The sequence below is a fragment of the Erinaceus europaeus genome, chromosome 10 (genome assembly GCF_950295315.1).
Source record: "Erinaceus europaeus chromosome 10, mEriEur2.1, whole genome shotgun sequence".
NCBI lineage: Eukaryota > Metazoa > Chordata > Mammalia > Eulipotyphla > Erinaceidae > Erinaceus > Erinaceus europaeus.
This window is the reverse complement of record NC_080171.1, coordinates 55,118,464-55,139,561: the sequence shown is the minus strand read 5'-3', so window position 1 is coordinate 55,139,561 and position 21,098 is coordinate 55,118,464. Positions and strand designations below refer to the sequence as shown.

The following is a 21,098-nucleotide window of genomic DNA, read 5'->3' as shown; positions in this document are numbered from 1 at the left end:
GTCCCCAGAACAATAGTATCACTTGGCAACTTGTAAGAAACCAGGGAGAGAGAGGGAGAGAGAGAGAGAGAGAGAGAGAGAGAGAGAGAGAGAGATGCCTGAACACTGCACAGCTCTAGTTGGCATATGACGGTGCCAGTGATTGTACCTGGGGACTCAGTGACCTCAGACATGTACCTCCTATGGTCAGTCTCTGAACTCTCTCTCTCTCTCTCTCTCTCTCTCTCTCTCAAAATCAGATTATTATCCTTGTTCCAGACTTATTAAATCAGAAATGATGAAATGGGAGCACATCAACACATTCTTTAACATAATACTTTTTGTGATTCCCATGCCCACCAAAGTGAGAATCACTGCCTCCAGTCATCTCAAACCTTCAATCATCCCAAAGGTTCTAAAAATCCCAAAAATCCTTCTCTTAATTGCAAAAAGCTTCTGGGACGTTGTTGCTAATCCTTGAATGTTTTATTCTTCCCTTGGATGTTTTATTCTTCACCGCCTTTCTCTGTTGCTTTAAATGTTCTCTTTTAATATTCTCATTTAATTCACATGTCTTCTGCTATACGCTTCAGATGCTTTGTGAAAGAGGCAAGGCAAGCTAATAAATATTGAACAGAAAATCTTTTTTCTGCAGCCCAAGAAGAGACTCAGTGGATAAATTATTAGATTCTTAAGCATGAAGTCTTGAATTCAGTCCCCAACAGCACATATGACAGACAGGGTGATGCTGTGGTTCTTCCTCTCTACAAAAACAAAACAACAACAACAAAAAAAAAAACTGTTTCCTATATAGAGGGTATAGTACTTTCTTAAGTTCTTGATAGCAACAGTGAAGTTGTTGTCCTTGTTTATGATTAAGAAACTAAAAGACAACTGCCTCCATGTTTAGTCCTAGTTTGGGTATAATACTTGAGACAGGTGAGTCAAATTTCACATAGAGAGTAGCTGGAGACTTGGTCACCATCCTTTCATGTTGTCCTAATTAGTGTCACTCTCTGCAAATAATTCTGGCAGACTGACTCTTTTAAGTTCAGTGCTATGTGTATGGCTTAGGCGGACAGGAACTTTCTTCACTAACTGCAAGGAAACTTCTTTTTTGGCTTCCAAATGGTTTCCAGAGCCATCAAAATAATACCATTTGCAGACACTTTTCATAGCTGAGAAGAGCAACTTGGAGAGGAAAAGGAGTATTCTGCAGGCCCCAGGAGAAATGTTTTGCAGCTGGGCACTGCACATAAATGCTAACTGAACGCCCTTTCAGCTGTGTAACTCACCGTTGTGATTCAACAGTGGAAGAGCCACTCAACAGATCAAGAGTACTGTACACAAGCATTTGTACTTGTAAACCAACTCTTTGTGGGCTGAAAACAGTAATGTGTAGGACATTGTATTGCAAATCTCAAGTCAGTCTTGCAGTGGTGAAGGGTTGGTGGGCTGCCTGCTGCTCATTAGAGAGCCTGTCTGGCTCTTTTCCTGCAGAATGAGTGGTAGATTGCTGACACCTGTTTTCCCATCCAACTCGGGGATGTGAAGTATACATCAGGAATGCCTAAAAGTGCTTCCTTGTGTCTGAGTCTCAGGATCTTGGTGCTGCTTGGAGAAGGGGGTGGGGACTCAGTCAGTGCTGGGGAGTGGGGGTGGAAAATGAAAATGTCAGTAATGAGAAACTGCAGTATATACTGAACTAAGCTTCTCATCTTCATCTAGTGGCTTCTCTGATTGTGCATTTAATTTGGTTTTATTGTGACCCTGATAAATTTGGTGACCCATTAAGTGGAATCAGAAGATGAGCCCTGTACTTGAGAAGACTGCAAATAGTTCTCAGATAACATGAGTGTCATTGAAACTATGAGTGCATTAGAGACAGAATAAGAATAGTTTACTCTTACGTGAAATTCATCAACATTGTTACTTTTAAGTAAATCTGGACTCAAAGATGTACACCAACACCAACTAATATGCTGATGGTCTGATTAATTTCTGTACACAGTTCTGCCCTTGTATTTGTCTTCCATTTTTACCTGCTATAAAGTCTCATAAAAAATGTGACAGACAGTGTGTCATCAGTCACAGGTATAGAGTGTCTGTCTGTATGCCATGTATTATGCTGGGGCTGAGGGTGGTAACAAGAAGCAAGGAGAGCCTCTCCCACCACTACTTCTGCAATTGCTGGCAGTCTACCAGACAGAAAAGACACATCATCAGAGACAATAACATGCAGCATATCTGATTAGTGAAGAGATGACCCATGTTTTTGGTGGGTTTGGAGAGGGAACAGAATAGGGAGTGGGAATAAAGAGGTGAAAGACAGCCAAATGGTTTCATTTGTATATGGAATATATATATATATATTTTTCAAGCCATTTTTAAAAATTTGTGATCAATAGTGTTTTACAAGATTGTAAAGTTACAGGATATGGTTCCAGACAGCACACACCACCGAAGTTCTGTGCCTCCCACCTCCCTAAGGATAACCATCATAGTTCTCATCATGTATGGAATATATAAGTAAATCAGACTTTTAAAAAAATACTAACCAGACTGTCTCTTAGACTCTGAAGACATTGCTGGTTATCAGAGGGAATTGGAACAAGGGAAGTTGGAGAGAGGCATAAGATGAACAGGCACAGGATTTATATATACACACAAGTATATGTGTGAAACTATTCCTAAAACTGTGCAATTTTATTAACCAATGTGAAATCAATAGTACTTTTTTTGCCTCCAGCATTATCGTGGGGGTTCATTGCTAGCACTATGAATCCACCAACCCCTGTGGCCATTTTTCTCTTTCTTTTTTTCCATTTTATTCAATAGGATAGAGAGAAATTGAGAAGGAAGACACCTGCAGACCTGTTGTACCGCTTGTGAAGCATCTCCCCTGCAGGTGGGGAGTGAGGATCTAACCCAGGTCCTTGCACAGGCCCTGGCACTTAGTACTATGTGCACTTAACTGGGTGCACCACCCACTGCCCTGCCCCCATAATAATTTTTCTTTAAAGAGAACATAGTATAGGGCAGTTAATGGAGGAATGGAACCTGTCCTGGGTATTAAAGTATGAGGAGTGCTGTCTCTCTGCTATTAATAGGCCATAGAATTAAAAGGCTGTTTTGTTTTTCTCAAATAGTGACATTTCCTCTTGACTCAAATGTGGGACTTGGCCAGGTCTCTTTGTGAACTGCACATGAATGGGGTTAGGGTTGGGTCATGGCCTTGGACCAAAGTGAAATTAACTGGTTCATAATGTGATTGAACTGATGACCTTGGCCTCATTACCACTGTGTTTTAACCAGCTGAGTCAATCAAATACTGAAGAAAGGGTAATCAAGGTATCTTTTAGAAAGCAATCTAGGTAGCAGTAAACATAAAATCAAATCAAGACCAGATTCTTTCCTCATATAAAACCCAAGACATTGTCGATTCATCCTTGATTTTATATATTCATTTCTGCACCTATTGGAAATTTGGTGGACAAAACAAAAAAGACATATTCTTAATACAATGCAGTGTTGCTGTCATTTTTCTTAAATAGTATCGGACTGTTTCTGCTGAGTGAAATGTCTTTGAGCAACAATATTGTTCTCAGTTTTAGATTTTTAGTGATCTGGAAATTTATGAGTGCTTCTTTTTTTTTTCAAGTCTGAACAACCCAGTCCTGCAAGTTCCAGCTCTAGCTCCAGCTCCAGCTTCACACCCTCCCAGACCAGGCAACAAGGTATTAACATTTCCCAGGCAAACTATGAGACGCTTCCTCATAAAACATCTTAATGATTTGAATTATGACCTATTTTCTACTGTTTTATTATTTGAATGATAACTTGGCTTTTATGCAGTTGTGTTTATTTCCCTTAGGAATGCACTTGAGTATTGTTCTGATATATGGGGTCTGGCTCTAGACATCTCCCTTTCTCCTGTCCTTGCCATCAGAGTCCCATTTTACAAAAGGATTATAGACACAGCCCATTTCAAGGAGTTCCCAGAGGAAATACAATAGCAAAAGCTAGACTTGAAGAGGTTTTGGCATAAATGAGTCTTTACTCTCCCTTCTGGACATTTTTCATTTTATTTATTTTCTACAGATAAATATTTTTCTGTAGAGAGTATTAATTTGATATCTTAACGCTCAAATTCAAATATATTTAAATAGCATTATGCTAGCTACTTTTTGTGTATGAAAAATAAATCTTCAAATATGGGCTCTCTTTTACATGAAAAGTGAGCATTTCAAAGAATGATTTGTGTTTGAACATTCTGATGTTCATCCCCATGTTCATTCACCACAATAAATTTCTAATACTTCAAAAAGGATTAAAATGTGTATTTGAGCTAAAGCTATGCTTCTGAGAAAAAAATAAATAAATAAAATACATTGAACATTTTGCCTATTCAGATTTCTTGTTCTACTAGCTTCCAAAGATATAGCCCACTCCAAAAGTAGAGATATTTGAGTTATGTAGATTGTGATATTACAGGGGGCTAGTACTTTTGAACTCAGTGACAACTCAGAGATTTTACTTTAGGAATTGCCTAGTGCAGAATGAAAATGCCTCTCTTATTTTCTTGATTGCCTTTATAATCTATTTTGTTTTCACTGCTTTTAAATTGAAAATAAGTCACACTAGTTTGTTTTCTTTCCCTATATGCTTCCCCCCCCTGTCTAGTTCTAGAATAAACTTTGTTACACTTGATTTTTTTCCCCCCTCTCCCATCTAATAATGGATATTCTCTTGAATCTTCTGAGCATCTGATTTATTGCATGGTCTTATATATGTAAATTCATGCTGGTACTTTGCCAGAAATTTCTTAAAAAGCAAAATGAAAATTGACTGCATAAAATTGTTACAACAAGACCTTGTGCCCAAAACGAATATGGAGATCAGAGATAGGACTTTACAGCATGGAATTGAAATACTTTATAATCTGAACTTGACTGAAATGCTTGTGTGACCTGAAATTGACCTTGAAATAAAAGGAACAGCTAAACCTTAATAGATCAAAAACCAGCACACAAAGACTGCATTGCTAAGAACAAGTAACAACCACAGTGATTTATCAGTCTCAACTTTTCAATGCATGGATTAGCTTAACAAAACATTCAATTTACTAATAGATCTTGCTGTTTCTTCTTAGATGTAATGTTTTATATAATAGGAAAATACAGAAGATAAAATTCTTTTTAAAATTTTTTATTAGTGATTTAATAATGATTAACAAGATTGTAAGATAACAGGGGTACAATCCCATACTGTCCAACAGAGTACCATGTCCCATCGCCTAAAATTCTTAAAAAATGCGGAATTTTCACTTTTTTTTTTTTGCGGGGGCGACTGTTATGCCAAACTAGTATTTTGGCAAAGGTTGCATTCCAGAAATCATTAAATTCATTTTGTAAATTGTTTAGACATATGTGATAATGGCTATTTTTAACCAGTCTGCAGTGCTGGTGAGCATTACCCTGTATCTAATTTGGCTAGGTATATTTGAAGTAGACTGTTTGATTGGTAATCATTCACTGTCATTACTCAGGTCCTTTAAGGTCTATAATGAAGGATCTTCATTCTGATGATAATGAAGAAGAATCAGATGAAGCAGAGGATAATGATAATGACTCTGAAATGGAGAGACCTGTAAATAGAGGAGGCAGCCGAAGTCGCAGGTAAGTATACTGGAAGGGAATAGATTCCCTGGAGTGGAATCATACCTTCTCACTAGACCCTCTATAGTCTGCTTGCAGAGGTGTAAAATACACATGCACACACACACACAACAATGGTAGTAAATGGCTATGTTTATGTGATGTTGGGTGTACTTCGGCTTTGGCATGTTTGTACTCAGCCTCTGCAGGGGACCATTATCCCTTTTTCTCAGAAATGAGAGTTTTGTTTGTTTGTTTTTCTCTTTCTAGAAATTTTGTAGGGGAATATATCACATTAGAAGTCCTTGTTCTTTTTTTTTTTTTTTCCTCCAGGGTTATTGCTGGGCTCGATGCCTGCACCATGAATCCACTGCTCCTGGAGGCCATTTTTTCCCTCTTTTTTGTTGCCCTTGTTGTTGTAGCCTCATTGTGGTTATTATTATTATTGCCATTGTTGATGTTCATTGTTGGATAGGACAGAGAGAAATGGAGAGAGGAGGGGAAGACAGAGAGGGGGAGAGAAAGGCAGACACCTGCAGACCTGCTTCACCACCTGTGAAGCTACTCCCCTGCAGGTGGGGAGCCAGGGGCTCGAACCGGGATCCTTATGCCGGTCCCTGCGCTTTGCGCCACATGCGCTTAACCCACTGCGCCACTGCCCGACCCCCAGAAGTCATTGTTCTTGAGGGTGGGGGTATAGCATAATGGTTTTTTTTTTTTTAAATATTTATTTTATTTATTCCCTTTTGTTGCCCTTGTTGTTTTATTGTTGTAGTTATTATTGTTGTTGTCTTCGTTGGATAGGACAGAGAGAAATGGAGAGAGGAGGGAAAGACAGAGAGGAGGAGAGAAAGATAGACACCTGCAGACCTGCTTCACCGCCTGTGAAGCGACTCCCCTGCAGGTGGGGAGCCGGGGTTCGAACCGGGATCCTTATGCTGGTCCTTGTGCTTTGCGCCACCTGCGCTTAACCCACTGCACTACAGCCCGACTCCCAGCATGATGGTTTTGCAAAGAGACTTTCATGCCTCTCAAGTCTCAGGTTCAATCCCCCACATCACCGTAAGCCAGAGCTGAGCAGTGCTTTGGTAAGAAAGAAAGAAAGAAAGAAAGAAAGAAAGAAAGAAAGAAAGGAAGGAAGGAAGGAAGGAAGGAAGGAAGGAAGGAAGGAAGGAAGGAAGGAAGGAAGGAAGGAAGGAAGGAAGGAAGGAAGGAAGGAAGGAAGGAAGGAAGGAAGGAAGGAAGGAAGGAAAGGAAGGAAGGAAGAAAGGAATGGAGAGAGAAAGAAAAGAAGTCCTTGTTCTTGAAAGTTTATGACAAGATGGTAGAACTGACTACTGAAATAAAATGTTTTCATCTGAAGAGTTTATGTAGACCCATTGCTGTAGGTAGTTATAGAATTTGAAGAAACGTGTTTGCTGTTTGTAGTTAGAAACACGTAATTGGCTCCAGTGAATTATGTGTGACCTAATTAAAGCTAAGATCACCTGTGTTTGTTTTCCAGAAAATAAATTCCTTTTAAGTGTACAGACAATTAGGTTCCTTAAGTAGCTTTAATGCTGTAAGGCATAATTCCACATTATAAGATGATAATTCATGTCACTTATAATTAATAGTCAAGTTGAAACTACCTTGAGGATTTTATTTCTTTATCATGACGAAAACAAATAGGCATGCTTACTTTAATGTGTTTTTGAGTAGAAAAAGTATGAATCTACTTGAACTTAAAATCCAATTACATTTATAATATATCACATTAAGTTTTTCCTTATTATCTATTATTGTGTTGAAAGCCCTAAAATTCCTAAAAAGAATGTGATCTTAACCTAAACTGAATAGATTATATGTTTCCTAATTGGTAATTCCTTGGGGCTCTTTGAACAGATGCTTCTTAGAATCTATGCCCTATCACATCTCTTAATGATTCTTCCTCCTAGCCATACTCAGTATTTTCTCTACCTTGTCTCCCAAACTCATCTGCTTGCATGTCTTCTATATAGGTGAAAATATACAGCAATAGGCTTTGGCTTTATAATATCTCTCTTTAGAAGTCAATCTGACAAGAAGGAAACTGGTAGGGCAAAAAGGTCTCAACAATGAACTGAAACGTGGAAGTGAGGAACAAAATCCTGACTGCTCTTAAATACAACTGATAAAAAAAAGCACATGACTGGACAAAGGAGATTTTATAGTGGTAGTGCACTAGATTTGTATGCCTGAGAACACAGAAGTTTCAGGTTTAATCCCCAGCACCACCATATGCTAGGGCTGAGCAGTGCTCCCGTCTCTCTCCCCCACCCTCTCAGGAAAAGAAATCTTTTTAAAACAGAAAAACACACAATCTGTTTAAATGAATTTCTTAAGTTATTGTAATATATTTAGAAGAGCTAGATATTCTGTAATTAACTGTTGCCCTCCCACTTCCTACCCTATCTCCTGAGTTAGTGTGAGTTACATCATACACATTTTTGCATTGTCTGATGTGATGCACATTGTTGGTGACACTCCTCTTGCCCTGCCTGACATGTGCTGTGAGCACAGCAGCCCCAGTGTAACATTTGATCTTCATTGCACTTGTGAAGACTCAACTGTTTAATCAGTTTAAATACTCATCCTTCCACTTCAGTCAAGAAGCATTTTAAAGCAGCGCTTCAACTGAACACTTCATTAACGTAATTTAGTTAAGAAAAACAAGTTCCATCAATTTTTACTAAAAGGATACCCCAGTGTATCCTTTTCCTATCCTGTACCTTGTCTGTCTGAATATGGTAAAGAGTTAAAATGTGATTGCCTATTCAGAGTGAAAGAAAAGTATCTTGATTTCTAAGACATTTTCTGTTTTGGAGAAGAATATTTTATTTGGTTCTATATAACCAAAGAGAGGGAGAAAACTGAGGGAATTTTGAAGGAGAATATGTATCCTGCAGAGTAGGAAAAAGAAAAGAATTCTCTCCTAGTCTAACTAAAAGAAAATTCTGTTTAAATAAAAGGTATGATTCTATTGTATTTAGTTGTTTAAAATATATATTTGTATATATATATTTTTTTAATTATTTTTTCCCTCCTCCAGGGTTATTGCTGGGCTCAGTGCCTGCACCATGAATCCACCGCTCCTGGAGGCCATTTTTTTTTCCCCCTTTTGTTGCCCTTGTTGTAGCTTCGTTGTGGTTATTATTATTGCCCTTGTTGACGCAATTCGTTGTTGGATAGGACAGAGAGAAATGGAGAGAGGAGGGGAAGACAGAGAAGGGGAGAGAAAGATAGACACCTGCAGACCTGCTTCACTGCCTGTGAAGCGACTCCCCTGCAGGTGGGGAGCCGGGGGCTCGAACCGGGATCCTTACGCCGGTTCCTGCGCTTTGCGCCACATGCGCTTAACCCACTGCGCCACCGCCCGACCCCCATATTTGTATATTTTTAAGTGCTTCTCTCAAGCACACTGCTTATTTATGTTCCTGTAGAATTTTTTCAATGAATTTTCCACCAATGTTCAAACCTAGGGACAGCCTTAAATCATTGCATAGTAGAAATTTATTAGTGGTAGTTCACATTTCCCAGCCTCAGCTGTCACTCTGATCTGTCAGTCATGCAGGGTTATCATTAACTTTTTTTTTTTAAGAAGTTGCTTCCATCTGCAACCTACCTTTTAGCCAGTTTGTGTAATTTTCTGTTTTTACTTGTAGCAAAAGGTCTATTTTTTACTGATTTACTATAAGCTTGGTGATATGCATGATAATAGTAGTTGGATAGAGCTGGAATTGGGTGTGAGGATAGGGAGACAAATGAATAAATGAAGCCAGTAGAGTAGAGTGTCTGAGCATCAATTTTGAGTCCTATTGCTTGGGTTTGAATTCCAGAACCACCATTTTTACATGTTGGACTTGAGACCAGTAAGCCAGGCTCTATAAATTTCAGTTTCCACCTATGTGCAGCAGGGTTCATTAAATGAGAAAGGCAGAACACTCCCAGTGTTGCTGATACAAAGTAAGTGCCAATATATGTTAGCCGTGGCATGAACTAAACAAAATTTTCATCGATTGGTGTTTAATTCCTTGTATTTGCTGCTTCCATGGATATTTCAAGATTTATCTGTTTCCAATGACACAAATGACTTTTCTGTTTCATTCCAGAGTTAGCTTAAGTGATGGCAGTGACAGTGAAAGCAGTTCTGCATCTTCACCCTTACATCATGAACCCCCACCACCCTTATTAAAAACCAACAACAACCAGGTAAATTGCTAGGCTTGCATTTTTTAAGATTCTGCAGGGCCAGATGTGACATTTACAAAGCACACAAAGCTTTTTACCCCTTAATTGAAAGTAAAGTCCCTCCTGATATCAAATAAATATGGAAATAAACACAGGGTAAATGGGAATTTTTTTCTGTTGTTATGAGAAATATATTTCATTGCATAAATTAAAAAGAGGAAAAGGTGGTGACAAAGTACTGCCCACTTATTCTGGTTTCTATGCATTTTAATAAATGCATAAATAATGATATAAATATTTTAAAAAATAATATAAATAATAATAAAGTAACTCCGACTAATGAATTAGAAGAAATTTAATCTGTGGGCTTACTATAAATTTTGGTTCTTAATTCACTGGTAAGAAAGTAAAATTTTAACTTCATAACCTTGTTTTTCAACTATAGATTGACATGTTACTACCTACCACACTAACCATTAAAAGGATGTGAAATGTATTTTTGATGAACATGAGTCAAAGTTCATACATACTGTCTGGGCACTTGATCACTGATAATGTTTATTATTATAGGTGCTCTGTTATTGTTGACCTAGGGGGAAAAAGGATCAGTGCTTGGAGTTGAAAAGAACAGTTAATAAAATACAGAGAAACAGTGGTCATTGTGATTGTTATAAATCAAGCTAAAACATGGCTTCTTAATTTGACAGTCAATTTAGAATATTTTTCTAAGATCTATTGGCGTTAGAAAACTGTGATGAGGAGCTTTCATTAAACAAATAACTAAAATCGCCACATTTTAAATACTAAAATTAACTAATTTTATAAAATTCATTTATTTATGAGGAAATGGGAAGGGAAGAGAGAAATAGTGCATCACTCTGGCACATGTGATGCCAGGGATAAAAGCTCAAGACATCATGCTTTAAGAGTCCAACAATTTACCTATTGCACCTCACCAAAGCTAAGAACTATTTTAAAAGTATAATTTGATGGCTGCTATAAAATCTTACTTACGTTGAGTTTTAAGTTGTATCACTTCATCTAGATAGATTCCCTCTGACTTCACAGTAATCTTAATTCATATTAATATGTAAATATCAACTTTCAAATAAAAGAAATCAAGAAACATACTGAGAAGACCTAACATAAAATTGTAAGAATCAGTTGCCTTTTTCCATACTCCTTGGCTGTTCTCTATTCAGTCACTGGTAGCGCTTTTCAGATAAAGGGGAGAGTCATTATAGCGCTACAGAGTCTCCCAAAACTGAGGGAAGGGGTCAGACTCAAACGTGGGTCATACGCATGACAAGGCAGCTGTGCTCCAAGGTGAGCTATCTCACCATCCTAGAAGTGTGCTTTTCTGAAATTAATTCCATTTCAGTTATCCTACAATTTCAAATGATCTTGCCCTTGAATGTGTTGTCTTTGTTATATTGAGGAAATGTGATTTTATAATTAAGACTTTTCCAATTTTGTGTAAGCAGAAGCCTCTTAAATTTCTAAGCTCCTCCTTTCTTAAAGTTTATCTACAGCTTAAAGCTTACATTGTTAATGTCTGTATTTTACATAATCAGTTATAGTCCAGTTATAGTTTCTCGTGTTTGACATATGTATTCCAGTCCAGTCACATTGTATGTAGCTATGTTTCAGGCTGGCTGTCTAAGGAGTTAGTACATATGTATTCTTTATCCTGATTCCCTGTAGTTCATGCATTTTTCCATAACTAGTGCCAGCTGTGCCTAGGTTTCACCTCTGGCATTACCTCCCAATTGTCCCAAGTCAAGCATTTCAGAGGAAAGTAAAGGCTAAGATTGTAATCATCATTGTTAAACAATGGAGAAGCCTGGGCTATGTAACTTGGTGTTTGTCTCTTTTTTTGTTTGTTTGTTTGTTTGTTTGTTATAAGTTTGTACAATAGTCTAAACTAACAGAATAGTCATAGTTGGGCCATGGACATTTTTTTATTTCCAATTTAAACCTATTTAACCATTTTTTTTTTTCTGCTTCCCTTGAATGATATGTTAACAGAAAGATGCTTCATGGCAGCACCAGGAATTCAGGATGTTAGGGGTGTGCTTTTGTGTTCCTAATTAATCTCTTTCAGCATCTTCCCCAGTCAGGATTAAGACTGTTGTTGCTACAGAAATACAGTTTCGCCAGGCCCATGTCTTAACCTTCAAACCTCCCCTAAATATCTTCCTGGATGAGCAGCCTTGGGCTGATCCAGCTTCAGAGTGAGTTGTAGGTCGGTATTTTTGTTTTGTCTTTAATCAACAGAGCAAAACAAAATTAAAAATGAATATTATCGATCTGGAGAAGGTAAAAATTAGTTTCTTTGATTAAATAGCATACTACTGATTCCTTGGCTTATTTTTACTGGACAAATGTAGCTTCACATATGTGAATCATCTGTCGGGAATACTCAGTTATATGCCATTTTCCATGCACCATGTTTTCAATTTTGGATAATCTGAGGTAGGAATCATGTGCCACATTTGTGCATGCAGCACTGAGTGCTTACTTCTGTAGTAGATAGGTCTCAGAACTGAAAGAGTATAATAAAGTGTTTTTTTTTTTAATTTTGTGCGGTAATCCCTTAAATCACCTCCCTTGAATCAGGTGTGGTGCATTGGACCAGATGAGCTGGACTTCTAAAATACGTTACTAATCTTGGCTCTCCATGCCAGTGATGTGAAATATTAAAAATTTATTCAAATTTTAAAAATCACTTAAATTTCATAGTGAAGTATGTTTTAGGTTTTTTTTTTATATTTTATTTATTTACGTATTAGATAGAGACAGAGAGAAATCAAGAGGAGAGGGGGAGATAGAGAGAGAAAGAGAGGAAGAGAGATACCTGCAGCACTACTTTGCTATAAGTGAAGCTTCCCCTTTGCAGGTGAGAGCTTAAGCTGAGGTCCTTGCACATTGTAGCATGTGAGCCATCACCCATTGTGTTTTTAGTTTTATGTTGGGGGGCGGGGGGAGAATGAATATGAGTATCAGAAAACATACTGAGAAGACCTAACATAAAATTTTAAGAATCAGTTTCTTTTTTCCATACCCCTTGGCTGTTCTCTCTCTGTGTAATTTGGTCATAGTCTCTAGTAACTGAGTTTTTCATTATGTATTGTCAAATCTTTCAGGAACTAGGGAAGAGGGAAAGTGTTAATTGAGTCAAGCATTTTCTAACTACTGGTGAAAAAAAAGTGAGCAGAGAGCCACACATCAACAAAGCAAGTAATTAACCTGAGTATTATTTGGAGCTACTAGTGAACATTAGCATAAAAGGCTCATCAGTGGAAAATCCATCTGCTGAATAAATTGAGTTGTCAAAAAAATAATAATCTTGAAATTTTTAAATTCAAACCATATCCTCAGATCAAGGACAGAAGTGCTACTAATCAAGAGTTCTATTTTCAGAGACTACCATGTGTATAAATGGTATATCTGTGCAGTCTGAGTGAATGTCCCCCTCAGTATAGCCTAACAGAGAATAATCGTGGGTACTGTGCCTTAAAGCCAGGGTGTTTTTGTTGTTGTTGTTGTTGCATTTGTTTTTAACTTCAAACCACCCTCATGTCAATTTCAAACAAAGCCAAAATACCAGATCCTTTTTGACTGAAGTATGGAGGGGTGGGGTGAGAGATGGTGACCTTGAAAGAAGGAAGTGATCCATTGGATCCAACTTAATACCCAGAATATCATACATCACCTATCAGTCTGCAAGGCATGGTGAGTGAAATTAGAGTCTATCCAGTTAAACTGGTTTGAAATAAGGCTGTGAAAGACAAGGTTCTATACTTTATATTCTGGCATTTCCTTAAGATAAGAAATGATCATAAATAAAACAATTGTCTTCAGCATGGCTCAGCTCTCTCAGAGTGAAGTTTTGACAAAGCTGTTTATTTTGGAAGTAGGGAGAGATCAAAGCAGGAAGATTAACTGAGCCCTCTCTGGGCAGCCACTCAGTAACTTGAAGCTGATCATTGACACCAGGAGCTTTTGTTCCTGCCACTGCTGCTTCAGAAGAAAGAAACCAGGATTTCAATGTATTTTGGCTTTCTGTGCTGTAGCACTTATGGAATGTGTAGGGTGGGACTTAAGCATCCCCGTGCTGTTTTCTGCTTTGAAGAGAAGGTGGTAGAATGCTCTCAATGTAGTTAGCAATTCCATTGCACACACAGAATTCCCAGTCACTTTCACACTGAGAGTACAGGGAGTCAGGGGACTGAGAGGGTGGGAGCAAAAATTCAGTTTTCTAATTCTAATGTGCAAGGCCAGCAGACACTTTCTTTTCACTTGCCCCAAAATCTCAGCAGATTGTCTCTGCTTTGCCAGGCCCATATCTGAGTTGGCGAGGAGTGCCATCTACTGACCTACTTACTTCTAGGTCTCTGAGCTTGAGTTATTTATTAATTTTTTTTCCCTTGAGGTCTCATTTCAACAACAATAGAAAGAAGGAAATTCTGACTCTAGTGTGGAGAGTTTGGTTTCCTTTCCAGTGGAACATGTGAAAACTGCCGTGCTTCCACTATTAAGTAATTTCCTCGCATTGCTGAAAAGTATTGTATTTTAAGTTTGCCTAGTCAAACTGATCAGCTGTTAACTTTATGTTTAAAAAAAAAAAAAAAGGAAGAGGGAGTCGGGTGTAGCATAGTGCAGTGGGATAAGCTCATGTGGCGAGAAGCATAAGGACCGGCATAAGGATCTCGGTTCAAGCCCCCGGCTCCTCACCTGCAGGGGAGTAGCTGCACAAGCGGTGAAGCAGGTCTGCAGGTGTCTGTCTTTCTCTCCCCCTCTCTGTCTTTCCCTCCTCTCTCCATTTCTCTTTGTCCTATCCAACAATGACGACAACAATAATAACTACAACAATAAAACAACTAGGGCAACAAAAGGGAAAATAAATATTAAAAAATTTTTAAAAGGAAGAAAGAAAGAGAAGGCAGGACCATAGGAAAAAAATGAGCAAATATATAAGTATAAATAGTTATAGAAATAATAATCAACCCATATCTGTGATCTTGGGAGAACTAATGTGTTTTCCAGTAGGGGGAATGGGGACACAGAACTCTGCTGGTGGGGAAAGGTATGGAATGATAGCCCTGTGATAATTTTGTAAATCGATATTAAATCATTAATAAATAAATAAATGTAAATAATTTGAAAGAAATTAAAAATGAAGATGATAATTCTCAGGAAGGACTCTGTGAGAAGCTCACTTTTACCCAAGCAGTGTTAAAAACCCAAAGGAAAAAATATATACCCTTTTAGAAGTAGTATTTTCTAGAATGTCATGGTTCTATCCTCAGTGAGGACAATGATTTTTAGTAAAATAGAATTCCATAGTGAAATGTAAATCTGCAATTGATCTTGTTCATAACTCTCATTTCATCTTATTTTTGCTCGGCCCCCACTGTTAAATTTTATGGCTAGGACCTAGATTTAGGTATCAGAGCCCAGTCAGTGCTCTTTCCACTTTAAATTAATAACGGACTAATTTTTGTAATGTGATAGAACTAAATACGAATAGAACTGTGATCTGTTACGTGTGTGTCTGTGAGAGAGAGAAAGTGGACAGAGAGTGAAAGTGAAAGAGAGTAGGTAAAGAAAAGAGCAATAGGAATATAAGGCTTTATTAATAAATCTTTTATTTGGCATTTGTCTCCCTAATAATAGCTTCAGACTATAATAATTCACTTGGTAATGAGGTTGTACTGAAAAAGAAAAGTTACTTTGCTTTTTAATGTCTATACACGTTATTAAACACACATCAGTAATTTCTAAGGTTCTCAGCCATTTTAAGCAAGAGACATTTCAAAGTATTTTCCCTCACAGTACTTAATTTTAAGGATTCTAACAGATTAACTGTTTTTCAGTAAATATTTGTTTCTCCTATTTGTAAATTAGAAACATAACTCCCCCCACTCCTGCTGAAACTTCTAAACGACTATTCATAGTCTAACCTGTAGTTGGTCCAGATAAAGGGGAAGTAATTTGTTATTTCTATTATGAGTAAATAATCATTTCTTGGAATCCTGGAGGTAGTCCTTTCTTTTGTGAGCTGGCAAATTCCAAGTTTGGAGCCAGCCAGAGTAATTGATAACCATCTCCATTTACAGTACCGCATCAATTTAGTGTATATGAATAACTTTTAGAATCTAAAAGTCAGGTACTAAAAAAAAGGCATGTCGGTCTTTGCTTTACCATCTGTAGTATACCAAGCACTGGTAGTCATGTCAAAACACCAGAATGAATAAGAAAAGGTCTTGCCCAGAGGGGACTCTTCTCTCACTCTGTGTGTGAATGTTGTCATGAAAGAGAAGTAACCTCAGAAAGTTAAATCAATTTCCTTATCATCAAGCTTCCCTCCACCCTTAATTTCTATTGCCTCTGACCCAGCATTTCAAATAACAAGTCATTTGTTTTTCAAGAAAAAATAAGTTCATTAAGAAAAAGGCTGGAAGAGAAATGTTATTTGGTAAATTTTGTTATTATTGCATAGCATTTCACTCATATGTGCCTTTAAGTCAATGGTTAACTAAGAAGTGCTTGAAATCAAATTTAACAGTGTTCTCCTTAATCCCTAGATTCTCGAAGTGAAAAGTCCAATAAAGCAAAGCAAATCAGATAAACAAATAAAGAATGGTGAATGTGACAAGGTAGGTTTCCAGCATTTGTTTATGTTTCTCTTTCTCATTCTTGCTGATTCTCCTTTCATTTTCCTCAGAAGCATCTAGGATTCCCAGATGATGAGTCCTTTTTTTCCATTGCTTGGTAGTTTGTTTTCTAAATAGTCTTTCTCAACTCCCATTTGTAATGATGGCTGCATTGCCAAGGAGTTTCAGGCACATTGAGTTGGGAGGTAAGAGAATTGTGACTACAGCTAAGTGGTAGACCTCAGTGAATAGGCCATCTGACCCTAGTAAAGTGTGTTTTCCCCAACTGTGCATCATAAACCTGAAATTGACTCGCAAGACCTTTTAGGGTTAGTTACCCAGATCAGGCAGGATCCTAATGTGTTTTGTATGGTCGGGCCAAGACTAGCTCATGTTTCACAAATCTTTCCTTTGCCTTCATTGCAAATGGCACGAGGAGCATCCGTGCAGTTATGCTAGAAAAAGACGCATGAGTCCGGGCATATGGACAGAGAAGTATCTCTGCTTTTTCAGGAGAGAGCTTAATGAAGTAGATGCTGATTTCTCTAGACATTCTTTTGTTCTGTCACTTGCTGTTTTCTAGCATTGGCAGCTGTGACCAGGAAGATATTTTCTTTAAAAATCATTTGCCCTGACTTAGTTGGTATTGTGTGTTGAGACTTCTATGTTCAAACAGATGTTTTTTATTTTCCTTAAATAACTTCTGTGATTGAGAAAATAAAAACAAGTAACCTGTGATAACATGTTTAAACTCACAGTTCACTGATGAGCTCTCCTTCTCCCTGTGGAGGCACTCTTTGGAGAGGATAAATTGACTCACTTGAATCTTACTGAGAAAATAAGTGCAGGACTTGCCCTTTAGAAGAAAGCTATCTGCTAGTGGCAAAATTGCCAAGATATACTTGGTCTGCTAAACCTTTGGCACTGAGTCCTCACAGTCTGGGGTAGAGGAGATGAAAGGTAAACTTCCAGTGGTGTCTTTTATGTTCTTGTTTATTTGTTCTTTTATTGGGGGGGGGGATACTCTTCTCTTTCAGGCATACCTAGATGAGCTGGTAGAGCTTCACAGAAGGTTAATGACGCTAAGAGAAAGACACATTCTGCAGCAGGTGAGGAAAGTTTCTTAACTAACCGTTTCCAGAAGTCTTAATGTCTAGTTTGACCTGGGGTAGTAAGATGGCATCTGAAGACCACACCAGCTCCCATGCTGTCAGACCTGGGCAGCTGCCACTTGGAGAAGTATTGGGGGAGAGTGAATATTTCTGAGGGTACCTGAAAGTCTGCTTCAGAACTTTGCAGGGATGATCTCCTTGCCCTAGTGCTAATGACAATGAAAACTGGTTTTGGAATGTACTGATTCCCTCAGCCAGCTGATACTGTAATGTGGGCTGAGGGAGGGGATATAGGAATGCAGAAGCCTTTGAGGAGAGGCTTTTGGTTTCATGGGAAAACAGTGATAAGAATTTCAGTCAAGTGTTGTAAACATATGTGATTGAATTTAGTAACCCTTGCCAGTGCTTTTCTCAGGAAAAAAAAATACCTCATTTCTCTCATCATGTACAACATACATTCTATTATTGTGAACTCAGTTGTGGCATACTTACAAAGCAGCAAAACTTCTAGTAGTACAATTGGATGTTTTGAGTAGGTAGGGCTAGCTTTTAGTTTTCATATAGTTACAGTTTGGGTGTCCATTACATTAATAGTGGCTATTGATAAGGCAATATTTCTTTAACACCCCCAAAAGAACTTTGTGTTCTAAATTCCAGGATGGGTTTGTAAATTATTTCACCGTTTTGTTTTTGTTTTTCTGCTTTCAAATGACTTGGAGTTAGTGCTTAATCAACTCCAGCTGTGTGTGGGTTATATCTTTTAATGTTTAATGGCTGATGGTCACAGTTATAGTCTGTGTACATTTTTGCTTGTATCTATAAATACTCACTCTAAAAATTGCCAAGTTTCCTGATTAGCTTGATAAGCTTTTTAACCCTTGAAGAATTCCATATTTGAACAACAAGCCACAGATCTATGACTCTTAGCTGGGGACAAGTTGCATTTCTTGCATTCCTATCAGAATAATAGGTGGTGGAAATGAGATTCAAGTGTCTTCCTCTAACATATAGCCTAGCACTTTATCACTGTTTTTTTTTTTTGTTTTTTTTTTTTTAGTTTTCTTCTGTAAAACTGAAAAAACTGTTCAGTCTATGGTTTACCAGTTATTTGAGGCTAACAATGACAGTAAATCTATTAATTTGATTTCTCTACCCTTCCAAAGACCTGCCTCTGAACCACCATGGAGCATTTGACCAATAAAGCTATTGTCCAAATAGTGAATCACACAGGGGAGAGAAACATGTTTGGGGAAGGTTAGTCTACTTTCACAAAGAAAGCCCAGCCAAAGAGTCAAGGACACTAGACCCCCTCTACACAGGGTCTTACCTTGGGTGTCATTTGCATTCACAATTTCACATTGTCCTTTATTTTCACCTTTGAAAGAACTGTGAGAGAAGGTGACTAACTGAGAATTCCGTTGAAGTAGATTATTTTAGTGTTCTAGAGGGAGAGAGTGATATCTATGAATTTTTAACCTGGCATAAAGGCACTCCAGGGCTCACAGTCTTTCACCCTAATTGCATTCTCAGGCTGGTTGAAAGCTCTCAGTCTTTGGCCTTTTGCCTTGTAATGCAGCTGAGGCTTGTGATTATGATACCATGATGCATGTCCTGTCACGGTTTACTGCTTAATTAATTCCTACTGTAAAGCATTGCACTGTTGAGGACCAATGCTATTCACCTTTAGAGCTGCTCATTTTGTGAAATACATTCTACTAAGTCTAAGACCCAAAACATCTGAGGCAGAATTCCCAATGAATCCGGGGCTACACCGTAGGTCCTTCCTATTAAATATATCAAGTCAAAAAATCTGATCTAACAATTTTATTTGCTTTACAAAAAGTAGTTAATATCTTCTTTTTCCTCTAGGAGTGCATGGTGCTGGCGTCAGTTTAACAAACTGAAAGCATTGGATTAAGAGACCCTCTATTCTTAAATTCCTTTTCCACAGTGTGAAAATACGTAGTTCTGGACACAGTCAAACCTAGAAATACCAGTAGCTAGGACTAATAATTTGATTACATATATTAAAGTTTTGGGTTTTTTTTGTTTGTTTGTTTGTTTTTGCCACCATTGTTATCACTGGGACTCAGTGCCTGCACTGCTCCTGGAGGCCATTTTTTTCCCCATTTTTGTTGCCTTTGTTACTCTTTGTTGTTATTGCTGCTGTTATTGTTGGATAGGACAGAGAGAAATTGAGAGAGGAGGGGAAGACAGAGGGGGAGAGAAAGACAGACACCTGCAAAAATGCTTCACTGCTTGTGAAGTGAAGCCCCCTGCAGGTGGGGAGCTGGGAGCTTGAACCGGGATCCTTATACAGTTCTTGTGCTTCATGCCACATGCACTTAACCCACTAGGCTACCACCCAACCCGGAGTTTGATTCTTTTTAAAACTATGTGCCCCACATTTATTTGGAAAGGGAGATTTAACCACCCAGAAATCCAGCTCTGAGTCTGATTTTGCATCCTACCTAGGACAAAAAAAAAAAAAAAAAAAAACTATGAGGGAAACCAGGTCTTCCTTAAAAAACAGTTTAGCAATTTAGATAAAAGCTATTATACTGGGAGTCGGGCTGTAGCGCAGCGGGTTAAGCGCAGGTGGCGCAAAGCACAAGGATCGGCATAAGGATCCCGGTTCGAGCCCCGGCTCCCTACCTGCAGGGGCGTCGCTTCACAGGCGGTGAAGCAGGTCTGCAGGTGTCTATCTTTCTCTCCTCCTCTCTGTCTTCCCCTCCTTTCTCCATTTCTCTCTGTCCTATCCAACAACGACAACAACAACAATAATAACTACAACAATAAAACAGCAAGGGCAACAAAAGGGAATAAATAAAATAAAATAAATTTTAAAAAAGTAAAAAAAAAAAAAGCTATTATACTTTATTATACTTTTTGGTGCTTTTCTGCCCCAGGATGACTTTTTCAATGAGGGAGGGAGGAAAGGGGGGGGGAAGGAAGAAGGAGGGGGGGAAGAAGACACAGCACTTAAGCTTCCCTCAATATAGTGGGAGCTGGGCTTGAATCTGGGTGACACGTTATGACAAAGCAGGCACTCTCCCAGGTGAGCTGTCTTGCCACCCCAGGAACTATAGATTTAACAAGCAAATCTTAATCTTGTTTTTTAAAAAAATTTAAGCCTGCATGATACCCCCCTAAAAGGCTGACATGGCAGGAAATCAGCACAGATGTTTTCACAAGCAGGAATGAATGAAGCATCGTTCATTGATTTTCTTTTCTATTCCTTGTACATGCCTTGTGCCCTGACCTGCAATTGCTCTATCATTATTACTATTATTTTGGAAAGACATTTATTATTGCAGTGTGATACAGGGTTATAGCATCAGGTTGAACCAAAATGCATCAGCAGAGCAGGGGATTTCTACTGAAAGGCAAAGTAGCATCCTTTGGCAACTAGCAGGATATTTTTGAACCTTGTGGCTTGGGTCATCAGAACAACACACGATGCTGCTATGTATCTGATGTTC

The 21,098-nt window shown here is 38.2% G+C and overlaps 1 protein-coding gene across 3 annotated transcripts in view; it reads left to right on the top strand.

The window, feature by feature from the left end:
• The window catches only part of MLLT3 (MLLT3 super elongation complex subunit), a 334,490-nt gene that overhangs the window by 307,994 nt on the left and 5,398 nt on the right, over positions 1–21,098 (top strand). For all 3 annotated transcript variants that reach the window (XM_007535666.2, XM_060199632.1, XM_060199633.1), the window contains 5 exons: positions 3,641–3,716; positions 5,528–5,657; positions 9,767–9,866; positions 16,436–16,507; positions 17,542–17,613. In XM_007535666.2, the coding sequence (XP_007535728.1) occupies positions 3,641–3,716; positions 5,528–5,657; positions 9,767–9,866; positions 16,436–16,507; positions 17,542–17,613 (450 nt within the window). The remainder of the gene's footprint in view (positions 1–3,640; positions 3,717–5,527; positions 5,658–9,766; positions 9,867–16,435; positions 16,508–17,541; positions 17,614–21,098) is intronic.